At 41.8% G+C, this 26,255-nt stretch overlaps 1 protein-coding gene across 1 annotated transcript; it reads right to left on the bottom strand.

Annotated features, from left to right (window-relative positions):
- Nucleotides 1-429: 429 nt before the first annotated feature.
- On the bottom strand, nucleotides 430-24,928 carry angpt2b (angiopoietin 2b). The gene is made up of 9 exons (XM_084379775.1): nucleotides 24,051-24,928; nucleotides 18,940-19,095; nucleotides 18,141-18,262; nucleotides 15,365-15,597; nucleotides 13,248-13,372; nucleotides 9,975-10,076; nucleotides 6,078-6,244; nucleotides 2,303-2,433; nucleotides 430-2,048 (listed from the first exon to the last, which is right to left on the bottom strand). The coding sequence occupies exons 1-9, from the start codon at nucleotides 24,366-24,368 to the stop codon at nucleotides 1,888-1,890; spliced, it is 1,515 nt and encodes a 504-aa protein (XP_084235901.1). The 5' UTR covers nucleotides 24,369-24,928; the 3' UTR covers nucleotides 430-1,887.
- Nucleotides 24,929-26,255: the final 1,327 nt, after the last annotated feature.

Raw genomic sequence — 26,255 nt, 5'->3', positions numbered from 1 at the left:
ATAAACTTGTTTAGCAACGGGGTCACTGCATGCCAGCAGAGCATGTGCGTGTGTGTGAGTGCTTTTCTGCTTGTAGAGTGTGTTATGTGGTCGTCACGACCTGTGCGGTGTACATCCATAAAGCTGCTGGCGCAGGATACACTTATGATCATATTTGTAGTTTTCTCACAAGTTTTACCATGATTGCATCATATATTTATACACAAACATTTAAGAAATGGTCAGGCTCAGTAGAGGCATTGTTATCCCTTTGAGTAGTTTATCTGTGATGAGCAGCTTCTGCTTATTTCTTAATAGAGTAGTAAATCAAAGGCAGTTGTGTCTGGGAAAGACCCGCAGAGATTCAGTGAAGCCATACACAGAAAAGCTATTTATTTGTAAATGAACAATTTCCTGTTATGTTTAGTATATTTCTTTTTGTCCATAATCAGAAAGCAAGTATTTTTCTATTTCCAAGTATCTCCGAGACTGACTTGAATGAGCAGGAGCTGTCAAAACACCAAGGCCTGGCTCAGTTCGTTAGCCCAGTGTTTCATTTCTGCGGCTGTCTTACGTTTGCAGCAGTCACGAATGAATCACAGTCAGGAGTTGCCTTCGCAAAGAAGATGAGATCTTTAAGTGTTCTGTCCGTCCGTCCTTCAGTGAATGAAGTGCAACAATTAGCAGACAGTGTAGACATGCCCAGCCCACGTCCTTGTGTTTTGTCTTCCAGATAGTAACGGCTGCCGTCCCCAGCGTACTCCGGGACATTCAGGTCATTGTTAGCCGAGGTGAAACCCATCCGCTTTCTAATGGGCACCACAGGGACCAGTGTTATTGGATGATTCATCAGATCAATGGCTGGGAGTCCTCATCCAGCATGTGCAGCTTGTTGGAGTTTATGTAGCTTACATAGTAACAAGCACCTGGCGCTGTGGATTATAGGCACCAAAGACCATGTACAATTTTATTGTTTTAACAAAGTAAAAATTGAATTTACAACATTGTTTCCCAGATGCTATTACAAAATGTTTCATTTTTGAAGGTAAATCACACCAGTGAAAGTGTATGATGTACTTTTATGAGCAAAATCTCTCACAAATAAAGTTTTATGAGAGGTGTGCCTGGAAAGAATCAGGGATATTTCATTCTGAGAAGCCCTTTGGAAGATGCAGCAGAGGGCAAAGCCTGTTATTGTTGCTGCGCTTTATGGTGTTGTTTTAACAACAGTGGGAAACCATTGAAGTCACTGCAGGTTATCTTATATCGTGTATTGGTTGAACTACAGTATTAAACAAGTACTGATGTTTTACAATCCGGTGATGCTACCGGAATAAAGTTACAATCAGGGGCATTGCATAGGATATTTACACCTTAGACATAACATGTATCTCGTTCTTCAGGCATTTAGTGTGAACTTTATAGTAAAGAGTTTAATTAGTTGACTTGAAGACGTCCTAAAAAATGTATTAACAGACACACACACACAACATAAGTTCTCATACTTTAATATAAAAATAGGTATTGATATAAAGTGTCTTTAAGGGTTTATCCCTTTATGTTTTAATTTAATTTTGGGTCATATGTAAGTGCATAATTTGATTTGATAAGGTGTGTTTTTATCTCTAGCAAAGCTCAAACCCTCTATCTCCTTCCTCTCTCGCTGAACAATGCTTATTAAAATATAGCCCGGGCACTTTTGTGAGTAGATATTTCAGGTGAAATGTCTCACTTTGGAAACCCCCGGAAACCACAGTCTTTTGCTGAGAGTCTGCACATGTCCCCAGACAACTGCTCGGCACTCCTCCAAGACGTTCGAAAAACTGAAAGCGCCTGGAAAATATTCAATTTTCTGGATATTGTTCATTAAAATCAGAAGTGACATTCACTCCATGTGACATCGGGCGATCAGAAGTTTGCCGGGCGCACCATCATGGTAGTCTCGGTAGCCATCAGATTCGGACCCTTCCAGTAGTACCACTTAATGCCATTGTAGCGAACCACGCTGGACGAGGCGGGGTAATAAATGCCATTCAGGTTGGATGGACCGCAAGCCTCAAACCACCAACCTGCAGAGGGAATATGTCAGTGAGTTCAAGGCGAAACTCTAAATTCATTGAATTCAAACTCATGAAATGCACACCCTCACACACACGTACAGCTGTAAGTCAGCAGTAACTTTATATTGGCGCAGAGCGAAAATGAAATGCACTCTGGGACATTTACAAGGGGGTGGGTAGAAATATTTAACAAGATGGGTTATAAGGAGAGACAGATTGAGACGGAGGTGAATGAGGAGCAGCAGTTGAGGGAAGTCGCGTACCTCCAGATGCGAGCTGGGAGCACTTGCAGGTGCAGCGGTCGTTGTCTCTGTCCTTGGTGCTGAACTGGGTGCCGGTGTGGGTGAGGCTGCTGGTCCGTCCAGCTGTGCCACTGAAGTGCTCGGCATGGAGGCTGGATTCGGGACAGCAGAAGAAGAATTTCAGTAAAGAAACTCAGCTGCAGGCACTTTTATTCATAATTTAAACTGTGTTGGGCAACTTCACTTGCTTGGCAGCTCCGCCTGGCAATGAGTGGCGACTGCCCGAAAACTCTTTGAACTTGAATTTCTATGAAAACATTTAATGTTATGTGTTACTGTAAACTGATCACGGCATAATCATGTTTACCAATCAGCCGGTCTGTGATTCCTTAATACCTCAAGATACCGGGGATGAGAGAGGAGGAAATGTTTAACTTGGTTAGTCCAACTGTCTCCGGTTGGAGCTGCTGTTTAAACATTTTTCTCTCTTTTTCTGATTTGCCTCTGGCAGTGTTGAGCTCCATGTCCTTCAGACTTCACAAAAAGCAGTTCAAAGTTCAGTTCACACAGTTTAAAATGATCATGTTCACATTCATAATTAACAATTTTGAGCAAAGTTCACATTGCCAAAAATTAACTTGTTCATATTTCATCTTTTTTTGTGTGTGTGTCTGTTATTTTTCTTTTGAACGTGCAGCCCCCAGCTTTTCTTTTTCAATAGAATGTCCGACCCATCCACCCCCATCAGGGTAATGTGTTATAAAAGCATTACAGAATTAAAAGGTTTTCGATGAAATCATTACATTGACTATGCCAGGAAAACCTTAAAACCCGACCTTGTCGTCGACAGTCTTGTTTACACCTTAATATGTCATATACCACATACTGATGTCTCTGTAAAGCTGCATGTTAGGGACTTAGCTATTTTTTCGACCAAACCGTGTTAAATCCATAATGATAAATCCAGCACTGTGATTAATTATCAGTTTTCTGTGATTAAAACAGTTGCTGTTGTTAGCATGATTATTAGATGTTCGCTGGCATTCCCATGATGCCTTAGGCTGCATCTGTCGACCAATCAAAAAGGCGACTATCAGGCTATAAAACATCAACTACTGGATTTGTAATGAATTGGAATGAACGCAGAGCGCTCTGAAGACGGCTCTGTGCTGAAATGCATTAGCGTTTATCTACTGTGATGTGAGCCAAACAAACAAGTGAAATGTGAGTAATTTGTCCTCCCTGACTGGAAATTTGAGATGCGCTGCCCTTTCATGATCTTTGGTCTGGTGCACTTAAAAATCTCATTATTGAAGCACAACCTCCTTTTTTCTATTGTTAACTCTCTTAACACTCAGTTCATCGTTTTCCAAAAATATGACACGTTTAGGCAACTTCTAGCATGTTCATTCACAACACTGGCATCTGGACATACCTGACACTAGAATAACTTTGGCGAACAGAGCAAATAGACAGCATGTTAAGTAGGGCGAGATCCAGTGCTTATCTCTGTTGTCAGTTTGTGTAGAAGGGTGTACCTTTTCGATAAAACTCCTGCCGAGTGCAAGAGTGTGATATTAACAAAAAAGACCTGTATAATTTACCTCTCAATCAAAGAAAATAATGATAAGTCAAAAGTTATCAAAGAGCATATCGTCATAAACACTTGTAAACCACTGGAGGAGCTCAGAACTGTTTTATCTTATGTGCAAGACTTTTCAACACAAGGTACCATCTCCCCTAGGTCCCTATTGTTGCCAAGCAGCAATACAAAAACTAACCTAAAGAACTTCTCATTATTTTCCCTCCATGCTGTGCTTTGTGCAACAGCCCAAACAGTCTGAAAGAAATCTCTGCCCAACTTAAAATTGATTCGCTCAATTATTTTCATACAGCGGGCCCAGCAGAGTCTGTGTGTGTCTCTGTGTCAGTTTGTCCATTTGTGTGTGTGTGTGTCAGCTCTGGTTTAAAGAGAGTGGACGAGGAGGTCAGCCCTGCTGTCTAACCTCTCCTCTGCCCTGTCATTCTGTCTAGTTAGTACCGGACTCTCCCCTGAGTTATGTGACCCCCCTCTGTAGCCCGGGGCACGCTGTCTGTGATGACTAAATGAAGAATCCTCCTCTTGAATTTGTAAGTTCACAGGGCAGGGCAACACATCACGAGGGGCAGCGAGAGGAGAGTCTGAAATGACAGTGCGAGGGACGGGAATAATGATGGCACAGCAGAGAGGCCGGAATAATAAATGAGGGGGGTGTTCTGTTTAACAACTTAACTTTTCTCTTGGTGATGGATTGGCGATGCAGAGAAAATTAAAAGCTATTAAATTAGACAGGATGGCAACCACAGGATACAGGATATACTTTTAGAAAGAGCCGCCCTCCCAAACATTTTGATTAGCCATACCTTCCAGATGTGTCAGTTCATCTGTTCGCCTAATACTGCAGACCACAGGCTAATCCTTTTCATTGTTATCATACCCTTTAATGACAAATATACTGTTACATTAAAAGGAATGCCTACCATTGGTTTTGGTATAAAAAATGGCTATTCTTGGCTCCCTCAAAGGGGAAAGTGGTCTGTCATACTGATGATTAATGTATGAATAATGTTTCTGAGTTTTAGGTGAAGACCTCCATGTTGCTCTGGGGAGCGCGCTGGATGCAGCTGAGGAGGAGGATTGCTCTGGCTGACTGGCTGCACAGCACCACAGCTCCGGCTTGGGAGTTATAATATAAACCAACAGACGGAGCCAGCATGCTAGTAAAGCTGGTGCATATTGAACTAGTTACGCAGAACATGATCTCAGAGGTAGCAAGCTACAGAGGTGATTATATCCAGTCAGGTGCTTCACCTCACACGGTGTAGCCTCCAGCAAAGTTGTGAAACATTCCGTTTCATCGCGCTAATTATGTGGAACAAACTCAGGCAAATGCAATTTGCTGCACTATTAGGGATCTTGGAAAGCATACACCCACATGTGATTATGGTTTGTCATCTCTCAAAGCATCAATCTCCATAAACTTATACAAAACAAGGGTAAATTCCTGTGAATTTAAATGAAATCTAAACTGAACTATTTTTGTCTGTTTTGGCGGAAGCACAGCTTCAGCACACCCACACATAATCTTGTTAGTGATTGCAGGGTGATGGCAGGGGCAGGTATTGCCGAGCGTTCCTGTTATACTCCAGTGGATGTGGCTCCCCTTCGGGGATTTTCAGGGGCAGCGGTAGCCGCGTTGATGGGAAAAGAAAAATAGAGGCAGGCGAAAGTGGCTGCGCGCCCTCCACTGAGCTCATCATTTTGAATGACATTCTTAAAAGTGGTCCAAGTGGTTCCTTAACTTCAGGGTTCGGGGATAAAAAAATAAAAAATAAAAAAAAAGCTTAGAGAATGAGAAAATGTGAAGGAACTGTTGATAACAGCTTCTAATCTGTGGTGTTATTAAAACCCAGAGGGAACACAACCAGTGCACGGGTGTTACTGCATCACAATTATGCCTTTCACAATAGACGGCTCGTAATATAACACTTCACTGAAATTATCTAACTAACCCTTACCTTCATTATAGTCCTATTCATGTCTGATTTCTTATAATTGAAGATTTAAGAGCATGAGAAGTGTTTTAGTTTGTCATATTTTGTGCTATCATTCACTGATTACAAAAACACTTCACCAAAAGTGTTTTGTAATTAGTGCGCGGATGATTTAATAATTCAAACAGTGGATTTTGATCTGAGTATTGCATCATTTCAATCCAGATTAAAGCAGGCCTCTTCAGTTATAAATGAGGGTTACCTGTAGTTATTCTCCTCTCCGTCTATGTAGAAATGTTCGTACTGTGAGAAGGCTTCGTTCCCCTCTCTGTCTTTTAGCTGGACGTGCAGACTGTATTCCTGGGAGCTGGTCAGCTTGTGGATGATATCATTCCCCAGCCAGTGTTCCCCAGACAGCTCTCCAAAGCCCTGGATTAGACACAAAGAAAGAGAAACAATAGAATAAGAAAACATTCTAACAAGGGAAGACATTACCACAAGCCTGCCAAGGGTTTCTCAAGGTAATATGAAAATAGACCTCAATTTAAGAAGTCACATTCATCATTGTGATGGCTTAAGACAGTCCACTGAGTTTATGGAGTGAAATACTCCACTCCCAAAGCAAGCGGGTCGGTCAATTGAGACTTAATTTGCTTTAATATCCTACCAATGAGCCATCTGTTTGTAAAATAAAAACTGGCTTCTTGGCTAACACATTGTTTGAACTTAAGAGCTGGACATGAATTTAAGTTTTCTATCTCATTATTAACAAGGCGGAAAGAAAACACAGATCACTCATGCAGAATAAACTGCAATAATAGCAGAAATATAGTGTAAGGAGGAATTTAAATGGCATGCAAGTGAAAAACAAAATGCAGATGCTTCCAGTAAAAAGAGTATACATAGAGATGAATTACATCTTAATTATTACATTATAGAAATATTGCTCTTATTATTCACATTAGACAAAATATTTTGTGTACTATGGAAATGTATCCAGTGTCTTGTTTCATTAATACTATGGGGGGGTGGATGCAACAGACATTAACTGATGAAAATGGAAGTGATAAAAATACATGTGAATAGAAAAATGGATTGATAAATTATCAAGTGATTTATGAATCTGAATTTGATAAATAAATTTAAAAAAGTTGTGATATGATGGAAACCGAGCCGTGTTTTATCGTTTTCCCCATTTTCCCTTTTTACATCCATCAATCACAACACAAAGATGTAATATCATCCAAGGAAATTGGCTTCAAGGCTGGAAGAAACAAAAAATGTTGAAATTAAATTTTTGTTACTTCTGTCCAAAGTGTCAATCAAACACCACACCCACTGACTAATTGATGGAGTTTTTGGCTCTCGCTCTGGAGCTTGTGGTCATGGTGACAGATAATTTCTCTGCGCCATGACTGGCACTAAATACTGCAGCACATGGAGCTTTGTAGGCAGTCGAGCGCCGAGCGGTTTGCTGAGAGAGCGTGATCTTCTCTTTTTTTTTTTTTATTAGGTCGGAAGTTACAAGAATTGCTTGCCGTAAACAATAAATGTCAGTTCATATTCATTTAATCACTTTCATTATTGATTTGTGAGCATTTTCATCATTTCCATTTTTGTCAGTTATTTGTTGTTACTACTCCCTTGAGGACACTTTCCTTAAATGATAAATCACAATTTTGTGTTGTGAATGTTGACTGATGAATGTGAGACACGGCAATGTTAAAGCATGGCTCTGTTTTCATCATATCATAACAGCTGTTCCAATCAAATCTTCTTTAAATGAATCAAATCACTTGATAATTCAGTATTCCATGTTTTCATTTCACCCTTCTATTTATGTAGTCACATGCGTTTTCATCAGCTTCATTTTTATAAATTATTTTTTGTTGCTGCTTGAAAATCAGTTGAAAATTTAGTGAGTTATGATGCCTGTGACTGTGGACCATACAGTTGACCTCCCGCCTCCATATAGCAGCAGCCACTGTGGTATCTATACTGTATGTATACTGTATGTCTGTGGTCATAATCCTTCATAGCTATACTATACTTTTTATCTGAGCCTGTGAAATTATAATGTTAGCTAACTGTAGCTTATGTCACGTTAGCACGCATCCAAAGGGTGACTGGGACCGTCAACAGAATCAATTAAGATGATATGTGATATCTTTATTTTAATTTACAGCAGTTTGTCATTACACCAGTAGTTGAAAACTACATAACCATATTAAATATTCTACATGTGATGAGTACAAAAATGAAAAAATAATTTTAATAAATTATGTAATGTAGGTACAGTATAATCACAAAGTTTGAACTGCAGTAAATTTATCAGGGTTTTTTTTTAGACATTTTTTAATTAGTTATACTCTATGTCTAATATAATTTCTTGTATTATTGATATATTAATGTTATTTTTTACACAAGTGTACAGTTTTCACGGTTTACTTTGTTGCCCCCTTTGGACAGAGCCGTGACCCTCTCCCACATAGTTATGACCCCAACACTGTATGAGAGCCTTAGGACTACTCTCCAGCGGCATCATGAAAAAATCAATTAAGTGAAAATCTTTCAGAGGAATGCTGTTCATTTGACATATAGAACTGCCATTCAAGCTGTTCTGGCATCCATTACTGAGACATTTTATGTTTTAGATAATGTTAGTTTTTCCTTTTTACCAACCATTTTCAAGTTAAAAACAGAAATGTGAAGGATAAACCTGCAGTGTTGAATGTAAACAGATAGAGCGTGCCATATGGGCATGATGGCTTTGACAGAAACAGGTCGCTCCAGGGAAATCACGATAACACGCAGAGTTCTATTCAAAGACACGCTTTAAGAGGAAGGACGAAGAATAACATTGGTTAATTAATTTTTCCAGAGGGCTGAGAGTAACTGCTCGACTGACTGACTGGATTCACAGCGTGAAAGGATACATATGTTTACTGACAGTCAAAACCATTAAGAGTTATGACTTGTATAAGTGCATTTTTAAAGCAAAATAGTGAGCAACTGAACTCTACCTCTGCAGATATTAAGAGTCCTTTGTTCAAACAGAAAGCCCCTTTCTCCTTGTTTACCTGTGAAATCTAAGTCACTTTGTCTCGCTGTCAGACTCTCTGTTTGTTATTGGTCTTAAGTGAGAGTGAATATATAGCGAGGGCCTTGGAGCATTCATCATTTGACCAGCACGTCTGGGTGCAACATTTGATCAACACTGACCACGGTTTCTGAGAATATAGAGTGTGGACAGAGGCAGTGAAGCATTTTAGTACATTCGTTATCTGCCATCTACAGGGCCTCCTGTTCTCCCACGCCCCAGCTGGAACCAAATATTTATCATCCACTTGTAAAAATATTGTTCTTAAAAGGGCTTTTTAAGGTTTTTTTTCTTTTTGGTTTTTTTTTTGGGGGGGGGGGGTGCTCTCAGTCTCACTCATTTCTGTTTGCAGTCCTCTCTGCTTTGTCATTTCCAACCCAAGCTGTGGCAATTGATTTGTTGGCGTGGGTGAGAGACAAATTGCTACTCTGCTCAGTCCCAAAACTAGCCTCACTCATTTGTTCTGTGTGTAATTTAACACAGTCGACAGGGCTCGCAAAGCGTGTGTTTTTCTCTATTGTGCAAACGGAATATTGATTTTATTGAGAAAACTTTGTGACGAGATAAAAAAAAAAGAAAGCATTACCTAAATGTACGTCCAAGCAAAACAAAAGCCAATGGTGTTAAAACACGCTTGATTCAGCCAGAGACATGGATCAACTTCATAGTCTCTTGTGTACGATTGAATTATATCCATTTGGAAATTATGTTACTTTCATCACTGCACTCATTTCCCTACACAGGAAAGCTATTGGGATCTTAAAGATAAAAACAAACAGTAGTACTCTGCGGATCAGTGAAGTGTGTGTGTGTGTGTGGGGGAGTATGACAGCGAGAGGGAGCGAGAGCAGGTGCAATAACATGGGGGGTGGTGGAGAACACGAGGGCGGCCAAATACAACAACCGCAGGTCACCTGGGATCACAGGCGAGCCGGTATCCCACGCCTCTCCTTGCCAAACCACCCGTGGATCGTTATTGGAACCTCCTGTCCAGTCTCGCATTGCTGATCCATACTACCTATACTGATGATCATGTACCCTGACCTGTGCACAACTCACCATTTTGTAGTCCCTCCAGCCACGATGGAAGTCAACGGAGCCGTTTGTCCGATGCTGCAGCACCGTCCAGCCGCCGCCTCTGGTCTTCATGTCACAGAACACCTGTGGAAATGAAAGCAACATCGTGTAAAAAAAAGTTGCATAGTGTACCTTTAAAGAAGCAGCAATTGATTGTTTTTGCCACTTCGATGCAGCGTAACAACGGATAAACACAACACTGACATATTATCATCTAATAGGAAACATTTGCCACAACAATTTTGCACCAGATGCTGAGCATTACTTTGGAGTTGCTTTTCGAGCCACCTGGCAAATGTAAGTCCAATATTTAATCTCCGTTGGTCTCCACCAGCTGCTGAGGGAAATAGCTGGCTGTTTAGCACCTATACGCCCCACTGTGTTACCCAACTAGTCGCTAACTGTGGTTTGACGCTGGGTCGGTGACGTGCAGTGGGTATATCTGTTTTAAAGTGAAAAACAGCTTTCTGCTGTGGTTGGAAAACAAGGACGGTGAAAACTGTGAGACTCAATACAAAATATTTATGTTATATTATAAGTTGCAGGCTGTAAAATCAAAACAATCAGCTGAAAGATGCTAAAATGCTTCTAAAATCTGAGACTTTTCGGGGGGGATTGGTTGATAATTCTCTTTTATTTGGGTCCAACAATACAAGAGACCCTTATCACATTACACATAGTTGTTTGATTCACTCTTAATATAGAAATATTGATTTGTACAGCTTTTACCTATAATTTTTAAAGTGATACTTTAGCTATCGAAAAAAATCGGATATGATAAATAGTAAATTTATCCAATTGTTTTCTTTATATACAAAGAAAGAATTATATTGTTTTAATCTCGGCACCATATTTTTAAACAAAATCAAGCCTTTTCCTGTTGTTACACATGAGACAGCTCCATCCAGAGCTTGTATGTCAATAAACAGGGATTAGCTCAAGATGCCAAGATGATCTAACAGCATCGGAGTTTGTCTACAAGTGGAAAATTGAGAGAAAATTGTCAATAGGGGTGTGTGGGGGGGCAAACATTTCAAGGTGTCACGGAGTGATATGACCCAGGTGGGAAGGAAAAACGAACATATCAGCATGTTCTCTCTTCCCCTTGTGTGGGGGGTTGAGGAGGAGGCATCTGTGTTTTTGGTTACACACACTGTTTTCTGTCTTACTTGGCTGCACATTTTGCCATATGTAGATATGTTTGGACGAACGAATAGGAATAAGTAGGAAATGGAATGTCATGTAGTGACAGAATTTGAAATTTAGACCTGTTGAGGGACTTGTTTTACATAATCAAGGTGTTAAACTGGACATATTCCAGCTTCCCTTTTTAATGACTGTGTGAATTCCTTCCCTGGTTGGTGAGATTGGATTTTTCTGTCACTGAGACGCTTCTCAATCGAACAAGAGTATTCAGCCTGCACACCTCGAGGCTCAGGGTGGTACTTTGTCAGTTTGCTCAGGCACTATGTTTGAATTTCAATCTTGTCACCTTAAATTATAGGCATTGTCAATGACATTTCTGACTCGATAACAACCTCAACAACCTGCAATGTGGATAATTACTGAAACAAAATTGATTAGCTTGGCCGGGTGCTTGGATGTTGTCCACCAAACAACCGCCCTGACCTGTCTCAAGAGTAATGCAGTATAGATGCTGATATGTGGACAGCATCCCAAGGGGTCTCTCTATTTCTACACCTCAACTGGCTATTTTCTGCTAGAAATGAAATGAGCATTTCCAGCTCTTTCCCAAGAAGGAAAACTAAATCAAGGTCAAAAGGCACTCAGGTTTTTTACCTCGAAAAACAGAGCACAGACTGGCAATGTGCTGTGATTATCCTCTGGCACATTAAGCCAACGCTCTGGCCTTAAATTCTTGACGCTAAATACACATACAAGGTCTTGAAATAGAATTTCTTAATTTAAGTCATTTGCCAAATGTGGTCGTTACTTTGATTTAGACCAGATCCATATTTAATCCTCCAAATTCACTCATTACTACTATTAGCCAGCAAGAATTTCAGTTAGAGCCAACCCCATTACAATAAAAGCAAAAATCCAGACGACTTATGCATTATTATGATTTTTTTTTTTAAAGATAATGCTGTGGTTATTATTTTTGTAGGGCTTTCAGGGGATAGCATAAATACTACACAATATGTGCTTGGAGAGAAAGCTCTAATGTGTTTAATTTTATGAGTTCTGTGCATTGGTGACTCTCAAAAGCATGCACAACAGAGTTATGAAAGATTAAAAAAGACGCTGATCCAGAATATAAATTATTTGGCTTATAAACATCATCATTATTCACCACCTTGGTGATTCAAAGTTTGATAGATCTCATATAGGCAAATCTGCATTAAACACATGTATGTGCTTTTTGTCTCTTGTCCAACTGAGAAAGCCCACTCGCTGCTCTGAAAATAGGGCAATTTGTATCTGCCCCAGTTTTACACAGCCACCCAGATTGCCAGCCACATTGGAATAAGATGGCATAGATTGAAAGCAGCAATGATCTGGGGAGAGCTAACTTGCATCAGTGGAAACGCACGTTGGCCCCAGTTGGCAGGAAACACATGGCACCAATGCCTAACACCTGGCTGCTTTGCCCACAGGAAATGAAGAGGAAGCACAGGAGAGAAACAGAGGCGATGGGAGATGGTGCCAACCAGCAAACTAGACTGAAAGTAATGAATAACAAAAAAACTGTTTCACTGTTTTCTTTCGTTTTCTGTGGAAAGCTCCGAGTGTGAAGATCTGAGCCATGAATGCTAGCTGTGATTCAAAGAAAGGATAGCCTGCTGGTGGATGCCATGGTTGACTTAGCAAGACCTAGCTACTTCAGGTCAGCGGAGGTACCGCCTAAGCCTTTCTGACTTTGCATTCAGCAGCACACACTCACTCACCATGAAGCCTGCAGGGCATAATGCTCCTGTTGCTTATTATTTTAGCTCTCAGTAACCCAGCATGGCATTTCCATCAACCTCTATACCAAAAACCCCTGCAAATTACCATTACATCAGAGCAGTTTGTCCTCACAGAGTCTCCCACAAAAAATACTGATAAGCTGCCTGAATGTCATTGTGCAGTGAGTGTGAGCATTAGATTATGCAGGCTGGGCAAAGTGAAATGATTACAGCGCTGAATGTGTAAGACAAATGGGATAAAATGTCTCACAGAAAAAAGTTTCATGTCACAGTCAGTTAGGTGATATTTGCAAGAAAAGGCCAGTGACCTTTAAAGCCTTACTACCTTGACAGTCTGAGTCGAGTTGGGGAGGCGTATGCTATATATTCCACTCTCTGTCACTCCAGATCGCAGGATCTCGGCGCAGTCCCTGACACTAAGCTGCTCCTCCTTGGGCACGTTGGAGATTTCTGCAAAAAAAACATGCAGGCATTTATTTACAGATGGCAACCTTATGGGATCTGCACTCAAATCCCAACTCCATATGTGAGTTCTCTCGTAATGTTAAGCTCTGGCTTAATTCTGCAATGTCTGCGGTGCATGCATGAATGTAGTCTAAGATTTGAATTGCAAGCTGCTTTATTGGTGCAATTCTTCTTCTTTTTTGCACTGAGGCAGTAATGATCCATAGGAATTAAATAAATAACTGTGCGCTACATACTAATGAGCTGGTGCTCTGTCTTTTATTTAATATTGATCAATATTTGTTGATCTCTTTCAAGGCTGCAGACTAACTTATTGTTCCACCTCTGCAGAACTGTCATGAAAAGCTATTTTAACCGTGAATGTAAACCGTCCCCTAACTCATGTAATCGTTTCTTTACATTGTCACTATAATCAATAGTTATTATTCGCAAGTATTAGCATTCAAGACACTTTTACCTCTAAATCAGTTGAAGTACTTAAATATAGTTATTTACAGTGAACTTGTTGTTAAATCAGACACTCCATAGAGTAGTCAAGCATCCTACTGTAACAAAGCTGAAACTGTTCAACATACATTGATAGATTGCGACAGGTAACGATGAAGAAGGGAGTTGTTATTTGCACTAATCTAGTACTGATGTAAAACACAATTTCAAATATGGGAATCGGCTAGGAAAGACATAATGGAAAACATGATCTTCCAATTAATAAATTACTTCAGAGTAACTGGAATAATAGAACATTTAGTTTTGTTTTTTTCTGCCAATTTACTTGTAAACCACCAGACTAGCAGGTGACGGTAATGTGTCTATAGAGATGCAAAGTCCTTCCCCTTCCGGTGGACCCCCATGGGACCTCCTTTCAGAAAAAATATGTATGGTAGTTAATTAGAGAAAAATATTCTTTTGACCCAGTTTGAATAGTAATAAATTGAAGATTTTCATAAGACTGTGAAAATACATACAATGCAATTAGAAAGGCCACACACCCAACAGTCGCATAAGTGACATCGTCCTTTTCAATGCTCAACAAAACCCATAAAAACGTACATGTTGATGAGCCGGTTATGCATGCTCACAAATCTCTCCGTTCACATAAGAGCAGCCGTCAAGATAACACCACTTTTTGTGATTTTCACCTTTTTAAATACTTTTTCTGTGACAACATGACGGCCATCTTGGTTTTGGTGACATGTATTGTGCGAGATGATGTCAATCCCGGAGCAGCTTCACACAAAACTAGATGGTATTTTTACTTTATAAAACTTTATTATTAACTTTATACTTTATATTTTTATCTTTAACTGCGACTTGCTTAACTTGCAAAAAATATCTTCTGAATTGAAAAACATCACCTGTTTAATCCAGTTTGCTAACCGCCATTGGTTGAATTAAAGGAAGTAATCTGCGGTTCAGTGTTTAACTCTTGATGTTCCTCTGAACAGAAAATCTCATCTGTTATCTGTAAACTGTTTGCCAACAAACTGCAGGATTATGCTGCCCACCTCCTGCTAACAGCTGTCTGGTGCTCCCCCCTGCTGATTTCAACACTGATTGTTGTTCACAATGTAGCATTAACAGGGAAAAAATACTGTGCAAAAATATCAAAATCCAAAAGGATGCACCAAACTCACTATCAACAGGGGGTCGATAGTGAGTTTGGTGCATCCCTTTGGATTTTGATATTTTTGTCATATTCTTCTTAGGTCTCGCACTAAGTTGCCAGCCAGTGATAGTAACTATAGCAACAGCATGAATAGAGGAGCTCTGTTGTAGTAAGCACTCGGTTCATTTTGTCATTTGCTAAGAAATAGCTGTACATATATACATACATACAAAAATCCATTTTGTCCTAGAGGATGAGTCTTGAGCCCTGATCTCTTTTATACCCAGAGGACATTTGTCTTACAATAAATGCATCTTTTGTTCCGATAGTACAATTTGCTCTTTCAAAGACATTTAACCCCTCAGCCTTACCATTGCAGTTGTTGACCATACCCAGCAGCTGCTGAACAGTGTCCGTGAGCACGGCCTGCTGTTTCTGCAGTGAGGTGCTGTTGAGCGTGGAGCTGCCTAGCTCACCCTGGAGCTGACTGACCAGTCGACTCTGCCTCTCCAGAAGCTCTTGAAGCTGCTGCTTTTCACTCTCCAGCCCTTGCAGCTCCTTCCCATACCGAGCCTCCAACGCTAAGAGCCTCTGTTCCAAAAAACTACCATAGACAAAAAAACAAAAATATGATTTTGTTTGAAGACAGTGCACTGGAGAAAAGTAAAAATCAGCCAATCCAAAACATAGTATTATATCAAGCATTTAGATGCATAAGGGGTGGCAAGGAAGCAGGAAGAAAAATCCATTCATTTAGGATTTACCTTGCGCAGCAGAGGTTGCACAAACTTGCACATTTACATAAGGATGACTAATAGACATCAGCGTGACAGTCTCATTGGGCTAACATCATATAAACACCTGTACTGCAGCAGCATGCACAGATGGGCCTGCATGCTAAGCCTCTCGATCACAGCCATGAGGCAACCGTCTGACAGTGTGTGTGTGTGTGTGTGTGTGTCTGCACAAGTGCCACACCCCCGCCTCCAAATGAAGATCATAAATCCCCTCAGCCTGATCTTTATGGCTTTGACTAACGACTCGGCAGCAGTTATTTATTGAAACAATCCAGCCACCCAGATTGAACAAGCTACTTTTCAGCCCTGTGCACACGCGGCCGCTGCACTAAACGTGTATCCATAATCTCCCACTTTAGGCAGCGACTCAGTATGGGGCCTGGAAGGCAAGATGGATCAATTCAAATCATTTTTAACATTGCTTCCATTTCATTTTTGCTTTGTGGGGGGGAACACTCAATACTAGCGGCAAAGCAAGCTAACAAATTGTTCTCCATTATGTGTATTTTACGTTCAGGAACAGTCAAAGTGTAGACAGCCAGTATGAAGCAGCCCAGCAATGTTTAAACAGTTAGAAGGTTTGACAGAACAAACCATTCTGGATCACATTGCATCCTGGGCAATTAAACTGTTATGCTTGTGATCATGTACTATTTATTATTATTGTAATATATATATTACTATTTGACTGCTCTCAAACTCTGTCCACAAAATGTTCCGCTTCCTGCCAATAGTATTTTACATGCAATGCCTGTGAAAACAAACATGTCTCTGTGCTCTTTGTGGTTGGCTGCAGTTCAAAAACTGGCTCCATGCCCTCAAGGATCAGCAGCAGTAGCCCCCTACAAGCACTGCAGTCCTTATTTCCCTTTTATAGCACAGCTGCCTGGCTGCAAACCTACTCTGACCTTTCCAATTTCATGCATCCCCGTCATGGCGCTTACCCTTGTGAAGATGTATTCATTTATTTACATGTCAGAGCCGTGACACCGACTTGAAGGACGAGGGCCAAAGGGCAGAGCAGGGCCAAGCAGGGCCAGATGTGTAACAGGTGTTGGAGCTGGGGCACAGTGTTCTCCCAGTCACACTTGGTACAGATGGATTGAGCGATAAACAATCAGATTTAAAGAGAGAAAACACCCGCTCCCTTTCATGCCGCCCAGCACCCTGTCCTTAACCCCTGCTGGCCTTAATTTGACCTCGTGTTCCTAGAGAGAAGAATGGGAAACCACTCCTAACATGCACTGCCTATTCACTGGCAAACGCACACACACGCTGACACAATACGCATTATGTTGTTGTTAAGTGCCCTGTTTTTCAGATCTGCTGGAGTCGTTTAGTCATTTTCCAGCTGTTTTGAAAAGGACAAGTTTCACACATGTGCGTGTACATATGCAGTATGTTACATTTTTGAAGACCTCGATATTTTGCCACCCAGTCTCAAGTAGCTTTTTCCTGTGAAAACATTCTTTGGTGCACAGGAAGAGATGCCTTTCATGTTTCCTACAGCAGCCCCGCCAGCTCATTGGGAGTCAGTGAAGACAATGAAGCAGCAAAGAGAAAAATAGCGCCACCTATAGCAACTAAAACCTTACTTTCAGAAAATCCAAGAAAAAAGACAACACTGTGGTAAGCAGAGTTTTTGACTGATTAGTAATTTCTGGATGTGTAAAGCAGGACTGCTCAAAGGTATAATTTGTAGAATATGGCTGGAATTTGAAGGTAGCTCCAAAAACATACAGTAGGGGGCAGCATATCACCAGAGCATATGACAACTGCTGCTCTTTGCTAGCTATCCTTGGCTGTAGTTAGCTACCGTTAGCCAATTAGCTCATGGCTCAGTTAGCCGTGGAGCCAGTGGCCCTGGAGTTTAGAGATGCAGAGACCTGGTTGTATTTTTCTGTTTAGTGAGGAAAATAGTAGTAAAAGTATTGCTTTTCTTGACATTTTGTGAGTTTATTGTGTTAATTTATTACGCTAACACCTGGCATATATCTGCCAACTGAAACTATTGGACTTTTGCCAATACAAAGTGGTGTTTTGAGACAAGACGGGCTGGGGCTAGCTGGTTAGCATGCTAACTTCAGGAGACGTCTCAGCAACACAATACACACAGCATCAACACTGCTGTTTCTTCACACTCTGTTGATAATGTCAGTTCTTTTTTTGCTCCATTAACATGATTATGGTTTCAAAAAATTAGGGGAAAAAAGGGGGGCTCCAAAATTACCACTTAAATTCACAATTATGGCTCTGAGAATGCAGTGCCTATACACAGTGCAAGACTAGCAGCAAACCAACCATTGTGAAGTGTGTTTTTGTGTGTGTGTGTGTGTGTGTGTGTGCTCACCTGTTTTTATCACTGAGGCGTGAGATCTCCTGAGTCTGGAGGAGAATATGTTTCTCCAGCCGGTTAGTGAAGAGCGAGTACTCGAGCAGCTGGATCTCCAGGCGACTCGTCTGGTTTAGCACCTATAGATTGATTTAAAAAAAACAGAAGAATAACTCCATCACAGTATGTGCAGGTTGGAGAATAGATAGGAGCGATGAGGGGTATTGATGGGAGGGAATAACAAAAGATTGCCCTGCTGTTGATTTCATAAAAAGCACCCTTGGGGCTAAACAATGTCGTACAAGACATCAAAAGGGCTCATAAGGCTCATTCTTTGATCTGGGATCGCGAACTTGAGCTCATGTGCACCTGTGACATGTTTTGAAGTCGCAGATGATACAAAAACACAAAGTGGCTCAGATATTTGCACAGGTTGTGGTTTCATATCGACTTTGATAAGAGAAAAAGAAAGCATGACAAAAACAAGCCAATCTGTAACAACAGCGCTGTAGCATGATTGAAGACACATCTGTGTTGTGCTACTGAGTTTTATGTTTTAATTGGCTTGTTGTCAGGCGCCCAGCTCAACTTATTGTGTCAATCAGAGCTGGCGAATCCAAATACCAGCTGTTTAAAAGCAGTTGCCGCCACCTTTGGGCAAGACCTCTCGGTGGGTTCCATCTGATTTACATTTAATTAGGTGCTTCGCGAGTGACATCATTTGTTTTTGCATGGGTGTGACCCGCACAGTTGTTCATTTGGATTGGCTGCAAACAAGTTATCTCAGGCTCACTCAGACGCTTCCTGACGGGCTCACCTGGGTCTCAACGTCTGTCAGTTTGCGGGTCTGCTCGGCTGATTGGCTTAGGAGGTTGGTTCCCATCTCCAGCATGGCAGCTGTCTGGGTGTGTACCGCAGTTCTCTTCATTTCCTCCATCCCAGAGCGCACATTTTCCTGGATGAAGTTCTCCAGCTGTAAGGAGAACAAGCAGACGTGGAGGATATTATCCAGGATGTCAGATTCCCTAGTTTCATTGTGGTGCTAATCATATTTTAGGAGGAAATGTCCCTTTTCGCTGACAGCTTGATGCAGTGTGAAAGCAGCAACCTTGGAGTCTTTTTCATCTTAATCTTTTCAGGTACAGTGATGGACTGATGGAATTTAGTATCCCAAGGCTACTTGCGGTGTCTCGCCACCCATCTATCCATCGGCAGCTCAACCTCAGGCAACCCTTAGATTAATAAGATTATATATAGTGTTTAGGAGAATTTCAAAAAGAGCAATGATATACAGGCTGACTTTGTGATATTCATGTGCAGGACTTCAGGGATAGTCACCTACACTCTGTAATCAATCAAGCCCAGAGAAAGAAGCATTGGCAAAACCTGTCACGTGTTGCCGCAGGAGTATAAATAGGATGACATCCATCTTCCCCCAATAAATAGATTTTCTTATTAATGTGGCCAGTTTGAGCAAACGGCATGTGGAAGACAAATTTGTCCTTTCCTGCCGGGTACAATGGAATTTTGTTTGACGTTTAACTGGCGATGGCCCGAGCCTGGCAATAGAGCAAAGTAGAATATCGAACAATAATATTTATGACGTTTCTGGTTAGAGATCAGACTCCACTCGTTAAACCGCATGACTGGAAAATGAAGTCTCCAAGGAGAAGGCATGCAGAATGACCCAGCTAATGAGCGGGTATTCGCAAAAATCAAAGAGAATTCAAATGAGGCTATGATTGTTTGTTTTTTCAATGCAAATGGCCGTTTCAGAGAGGAATGGGATTATGATAATGCATTACCACAGGAGAGGGCTTTTTCAGTTTTTTATGCAACAAAAAAATACTGATCCGAGCGGGCAAATAGAGATGAATCTGCAATTAAATTGTTTGTCTCCTTGTAATCTTTCTCCCTTTGTCCCCTTCTTCCTCTTGATCCCTCTCACTAACTCCCTCATCCATTCCAACTCATCCCTCTTCCTCTCGCTCGCTCTATAAATCCATCTCTCACTCCTCCATCTCGCTACTTTAGGACAAGTGAGACGGCCGAAAAAATCCCCTCATAACGAAGGTTATGAAGAGATTACCAAGCGGATTAGAGCAAACTCCAAAGGAAGAACCAAAGATCCCTGCATCATAATCAGCCCCATGTATTGAAGCTGCTATCAGCCGCCTGTCCAAAGTGTTCCCATTACAGCCTTCTGTGACAGAGCTCAATCCAAAGGTCTTGATTCACTCCATCTCCCTCTTCCAATTGCGTTAATTGCAGCGCTGTCACATGCTCCTCCATGCAGCCAGATAAATCACATTTGGGATGTAATATAATTCTCTTTTATTGTGTCTGAGAGGGACTGTAGGGATCAGTGCTGAGGAAATCATAGGATTTGTATCACTTTATATCTTAATTGTTGAGCCAATGGACGCATTTGTTCTCAATTACAATTACAGAGAGGGGGGACATGTCCGCTGGGTGTTCTGGCAAATAATAATGACTGAGACACATCATCACGATAGTTGGATTATACTATATATGTTTTCATGAAAAACACGACCTGATTGATGTGTCAGTGCAACGGCATGTAAATCTACCCTTCAGCAAAATTAACTACATTACAGGTCTTAAGGGTCAATTCACCAAAATGACAAAGGACACTTTTGCAGTATACCTCTCGTGGTGTCTAGAATCAGTTAGCTTTGGTTTTATTTGGATTTCTACCTCCATCACACAACAATGGATGAGAATGTCATATTGCTTGTGGTGCAAATAGCACTTAAAAATGACATTTAGAGAAATCAGCAGCAAAATCACTTTCCAGAAACAATCTTCATGTTGTTTCGCGGAATCGATAGATCTTATTGTGGACAGATGGCAACTGCTTTCTGTTGAACAATTTTTCCCAACAGAAATGGTTGACAGCATTTTTCGGGGGATTATTCAGAACCAGGACATGTTTCTGGAAAGAGATGTTGTAGTGGAATTGTTTTCCATCAAGGATTGGCAGTTTCCGTTTCCATCCATTAATTCAGTCTCTACGGAAACATAGAGGATAAAACAATAGTGGATGGATTGCCTCAAAATTTGGTGTAGATATTCATGGTCCCCAGGTGAAAACAATGTGCCTTGTTTTTGGAAATCATGATAGACACATCTCTAGAAGTGTATGAATCAACTTTCCCCCATGGTCTAGTGTTAAAAAAGCAAGTAATAATGCATATCGAACTGGCACCCAAGTATTGTGATAGTATTGAATCAGGAGATAAGTGTGTCGTCCCACCCTGGTATGTAAGCAAGCTAACAAGCAGAACTACGACGGTGAACAGGGTTAAAGTTTACCTACTAAACATCAGTTTGTTAGCATGTGGACATTAGCATTTAGCTCAAAGCATTGCTGTGCCAAACTACAGTCATGCAGAGCTGCGTGCATGGCTGTAGAAGCTTGTTTAAATGTAACTTTTTAAAAGCTGAGTGCCACAAACCAAATCCCATTCACCCGTGCCATATTAGATGCAGACATTGCAAAACCTTGGCCAGTTAAAACAAAAACTGTCTCTTGCCTCGATACCCCCAGAGATATGTTTTTGTACTTTGGATGAACTGACTTTTCAGAATAATTGTATGTTTATTTGTTCTCAAAGATTGTTCAGGATGGAGAAAAGGGGTGTATGTTTGAGCAAGACCAACTGAATAATGTGGGTGACATACTTCAGCACTGGCTTAATGAAATATTACTGGGCGAGGAAGTCGGGTCGCCAGGGGTAGCCTAGCCACCTTGATCTCTATGCAATATTTCAGCATTAGCATAATCCGCACAGTCTCTTAAAAGCACTAACAAAAGCACGCTCACATCCCTTTTGCCAACCCCTCAGGCACAAGGGACTAGATGGGGGGTTACATAGGGGGTTAGGACCAAAAGAAAGCAAACACTAGTTTCTTCTTGGAAACACAGAAGACGGACTCTGGAACATTAATACAGTCCTGTTGCTCTCTTCTACTTGGAGATCCCCCGTGCGGAACATGCTGGATTAGTGTGTGTGTGCGTGTTCCCAAGTTAGTGTGTGGGTGTGTGTTTTCTTTTAAGGGGTTTGGGTGAAAGGCTCACAGTAAGAGTCATACCGTCCCTGGGGAGCTCTGGTGCGATGGTATAAAGTTTCACAGACACAGGACACACACTTGCCTGGAGCTCTTCCACATGCATATTACCAATTTCTCCCGAGCCTATGCAGATAGGCTTAATGAGCTCCACGAGGTGCTGAAAAGGCTTTGCCATCTGGGGTCAGAGGTCAGTATACCCTTGTGCATGTCTTAAAGAGCTCTCTAGAGTCAGGCTATGTTTATGTGGAAATCCCACCTACAGTGCGATCAGTTATGCATCACTGGCCTGCTGGGGGTAACTTGTTGAAAGGTCGAAACTTTGTGTTCGCTCCAGAAGTTCTGTGGAGGAAGTTTGGCAACGGAGAAAGATTTGTGTCAGCAGGGCTTTTTCTGATTTAAAATGTATCTCCTTCACGACTGCTCGTATCACAGCTGTGGTGGAGAGAGTGAAACATGCGGCTCAGAGTATTCCCAAAATATGTGCAATACGTGATGCTTTTCTATTCTCCAATTTAGCCTGTGCTTTCCGGACTGCACCCATGAATAATATACTGCACACATGAGGAAAAGTGTGTGCACTCTCACTATATCTTCCTCGCTCTGTCTCTCACACACATACAGTGTGGCCCCCTGGGATGCTTCCCATAGAAGCTAGGTCTCCAGTTCATAGACTGAGCATCAGACAGAGTGCACACAGGGGACTTGAGTGTGTGTGTCTGTTTTTTTCTTTCTATGTGCATGTCGAGAGAGCACGAGCAAGATAGACAAAGAGTACGAGATGTGATGGCCGACAAGTCAAGGTGTGAGATGAGACACATTCATCATCCCGGAGGTGCAGAACGGTCCAGATAGAAGCGAAGGAGATGGATAGAGAGGAACAGTGTCAAAAGAAAAAAGGAGGCTGGGGAAAGGGAAGGAAGGAAAAAAGCGCAGACAATTTTGTGGTGAGTGAGAGCCAGAGTGGGAAGTGACAGGAGCACAGGAAGAGCTTTGGCATTCATAATGCCCCATTTTCAAATCCTGAAACATAATCAACATGTTTGCTCTCAGCCGGCCAATCTAAACACTCGACACAAACCCTTATAATCGGGCCGAGGATTAGTGTATACCATAAATATTCTCTGAGTGATGCAGACAAGAATAGGGAGACGGGTGGAGAGGGGTGGCGTGTCAGTCAGTCTCTCCCAGACAATGGCCCAACACTGATTCTGTGCCCCGATGACCTTAGCAATGAAAACACTATTGTGAAGCCACTTTTAATCGCATCATTTCATTTTAGTCAGTCATAATCCGAGCTAAATGGAATCGCAAAGGCCAACAGCCCGGAGAAGAGACGTGCTGAAATGTGTCCCCAGCAGATAAACACGATTTTCTGAATGAGGAGCATGTTATATTTTTAAGTCAGCTGGGTTTAGTAGAGGGGGGATGCTGAAACATGAGTCAAGAGCGAAGTTTCTGAGGAATGCTAATTTAGCAGGTTTAACTGTGTGGGATGTGTTTGGCACCGTGTGATATTAGCAAACTTATTTCATCTTGTCTTTCTGCTCTCGCATGCAACAGGGAGTTCTGGCCTCCCAGTGGTCTTAAATACAGACACACACTCATACAGCGAGCGTTGTCATGGAGCCAGATATGCATACAGCAAGCATCCAGGAAATCCCAGCTGAGCACTGAACGTATCAATAATGAAGGCTTGTCAACAGCTGTTATCGGCTAGTGTATCGTGGACATCCCATGCTTGTTTTTCCAGCAGTCGGTTTGAAGCTCTGCAGGCTAACGTGTGACATGTGAAAAGGACAAGAAGAAGACCACAAAGAGTAAGAGCGTCCGTACCTTCTGAAGCCACTGGGTGTTGTTCTCCATGGCACTCTCCAGACTCTCCAGCTTCGTCTCCTGCGAGGAGGGCCTCTCCTTTTGGGCCCTGACCGGCTTGGATTGGCTCGTTCCAGGCTCGACCTCGGGCGGGGCGTCCCTCTGGAGGGTGTTGGTGACCTGGAAGTCCTTTAAGGGTTGGCAGTGCTCCACCTCGGGGAGGATGAAGGTGTAGCTGCAGGGGCCGTGCTGCACGCGGTGCTGTTGGCGCTCCGAGCCGATCGCGGCAGCCAGCAGGTAGGCCAGGTAGGCGAGGGTCAGGGCCAACAGGCGGCCCATGTCAGGGGGAAGAGAGGGAAAGGGGAGGGAGGGAGGAGGATGCTCCACCTGGCAGAGCAGAGAGGGGAGTCAGGTGAGTTTCCTCTTTCGGTCCACTATCTCTCCTTTATCTTTTTCTTGTTAAATTGTCCCTCAAGACTCTAACTCTGTCTTCCTACTGTCTTCTCAGTCCAACCCCTGCTGCTCCCGTCTCTGTTTTATCACTTTCCCCTCTCCTCTTTTGGCTCGTCCTCCTCTTTGCTGATGCATCCAGAAGTCTTCTTTAGCCCAGTTCCTGCTCCCGCTGTTCCTCGTGAGGGCAGACAGAAAACACACACAGGAAAAGGGAGATTGACTCCTATTGTAGCTTCAGCACTCCAGCCAGCGCATGCAGCTCGGTCCAGGAAACCAACAGCAGACTTCCCTCCCACCATTTATCTCTCTAACTGAAAAGTTGCTTTCCTCACTGCCGTCTTTTCAAGCTGCTGGAGTCCATGTGTAGGTCCGGAGGAGAGGAGGGGTGGAGAGGAGAGTGGCCCGCTTCAGGATGTTGGCTGAAGTGGTAAAGCTCTTAAAGTAGAGAGAGAGAGAGTGGCGCACCTCTCCACACACACACACACACACGCACACACACACACACACATGCACCTCCTTAGCACATAATCACTCAACCACCCTTCCCTCTTTCACTTTTTCCCTCCCTCTTACGGTACTCCTGTTTGCGGGGGTTAGAAGAGGAAGCTACACAAATACACATGGCTCACCACAAGAGCAAAAACTAGGCACTTTCTCTGACAACTCTTTGCTCCCTCCCATTTTTGTTCTCTTTTCTCTCTCTCTCTCTCTCTGAAATCCAAATGTGCTTTATTGGCTTTACCAGTTAATTAACTGCAGCACTGCAAAAACATGTTATACAAGCGTTAGAATGCATTTAAAAAAGGTCAAATAATAAAAGTATAATCGTTCACAACGTGAGTCAGGAAGAAAACAAAAGGCTTTGATCAAATATTAGCTCGCTGAGCTTTCAACCATATCATTAAAAAAAAAAGGCTGATGCTTCGTGTTCGGACTAATGTTTTTCACTATGCAGTATTCTAAAAAAAAAAAGCAAATGTTACAAAGAAATCACCAGGAGTAACATAATTAAAACAGATAAACAAGTTAAACAAGTAATTTAGCAGTAATAAAATGGTAATGGTGAGAAAAATAGAAGGAGAGAGACTAAAAAAAGACCATCAGGAGGTGGATTTTGGAGAAGGTGTTCTGCTGGTTTTCCCCCAGGCTGTCACATGCCCTGAGATATTTTGCTGCCTCCATGGAAATGTCAGTCCTTCCGTTTCTTTATTGGAGTTTTATATTGGCGAAGAACTGGCTCTTTTGTTTTTAAACAGGCTGCAGTGTGGCATCATGTGTCTCTACCTCTTGTTTTTGGCTGAACTGACTGTTTGGCTGTCTCTCGCCAAGCTGTTGTCACTGTGGTCTGTATTTGATTATTGTGTTTAGTTAAAGTGAAACTGAATTTTGAATGTCCCTGTCTTGATATTGAGGAATATATCAGAGATACTGATAGCTATTGATAGGACAAAACATTTCTGGACATATTTGTCCTCTTAGCATCTACCGTAGTCTTCATGACTTTGGATTCTAATGGCAGTGTTTTGACATCTGAGTGCCCATATAGCATTGGCTGTCAAGTGTTAGCAATTTAAGTTGTCTCTTTACAAATTTCAGCAATTAGAAGGAACCATTTTAAGGTTAGTTTGTACTCCAGTTGAAAAGTCGCTTGCAAAGCTCACTAACATTAGCACCAATATCCATTCAACCTTTCCTTAGATTTCCAATATTTCAAAGCTTGCTGAGTCACTGTCCAGCTCCTACACTGTTATATTTTCCCCACATTATACAAAA

This window comes from Pagrus pagrus (assembly GCF_965226575.1).
Source record: "Pagrus pagrus genome assembly, chromosome: 17".
Classification (NCBI taxonomy): domain Eukaryota; kingdom Metazoa; phylum Chordata; class Actinopteri; order Spariformes; family Sparidae; genus Pagrus; species Pagrus pagrus.
Note: the sequence above shows the minus strand (reverse complement) of the source record. Positions and strands in the feature narration are given on the sequence as shown.

Coding starts and splice junctions, on each gene's coding strand:
- angpt2b (XM_084379775.1), bottom strand. CDS start 24,368: ATGGGCCGCCTGTTGGCCCTGACCCTCGCCTACCTGGCCTACCTGCTG. Junction 19,096..24,050: donor ACACCCAGTGGCTTCAGAAG/GTACGGACGCTC, acceptor TTCTCCTTACAG/CTGGAGAACTTCATCCAGGA. Junction 18,263..18,939: donor TGACAGACGTTGAGACCCAG/GTGAGCCCGTCA, acceptor ATCAATCTATAG/GTGCTAAACCAGACGAGTCG.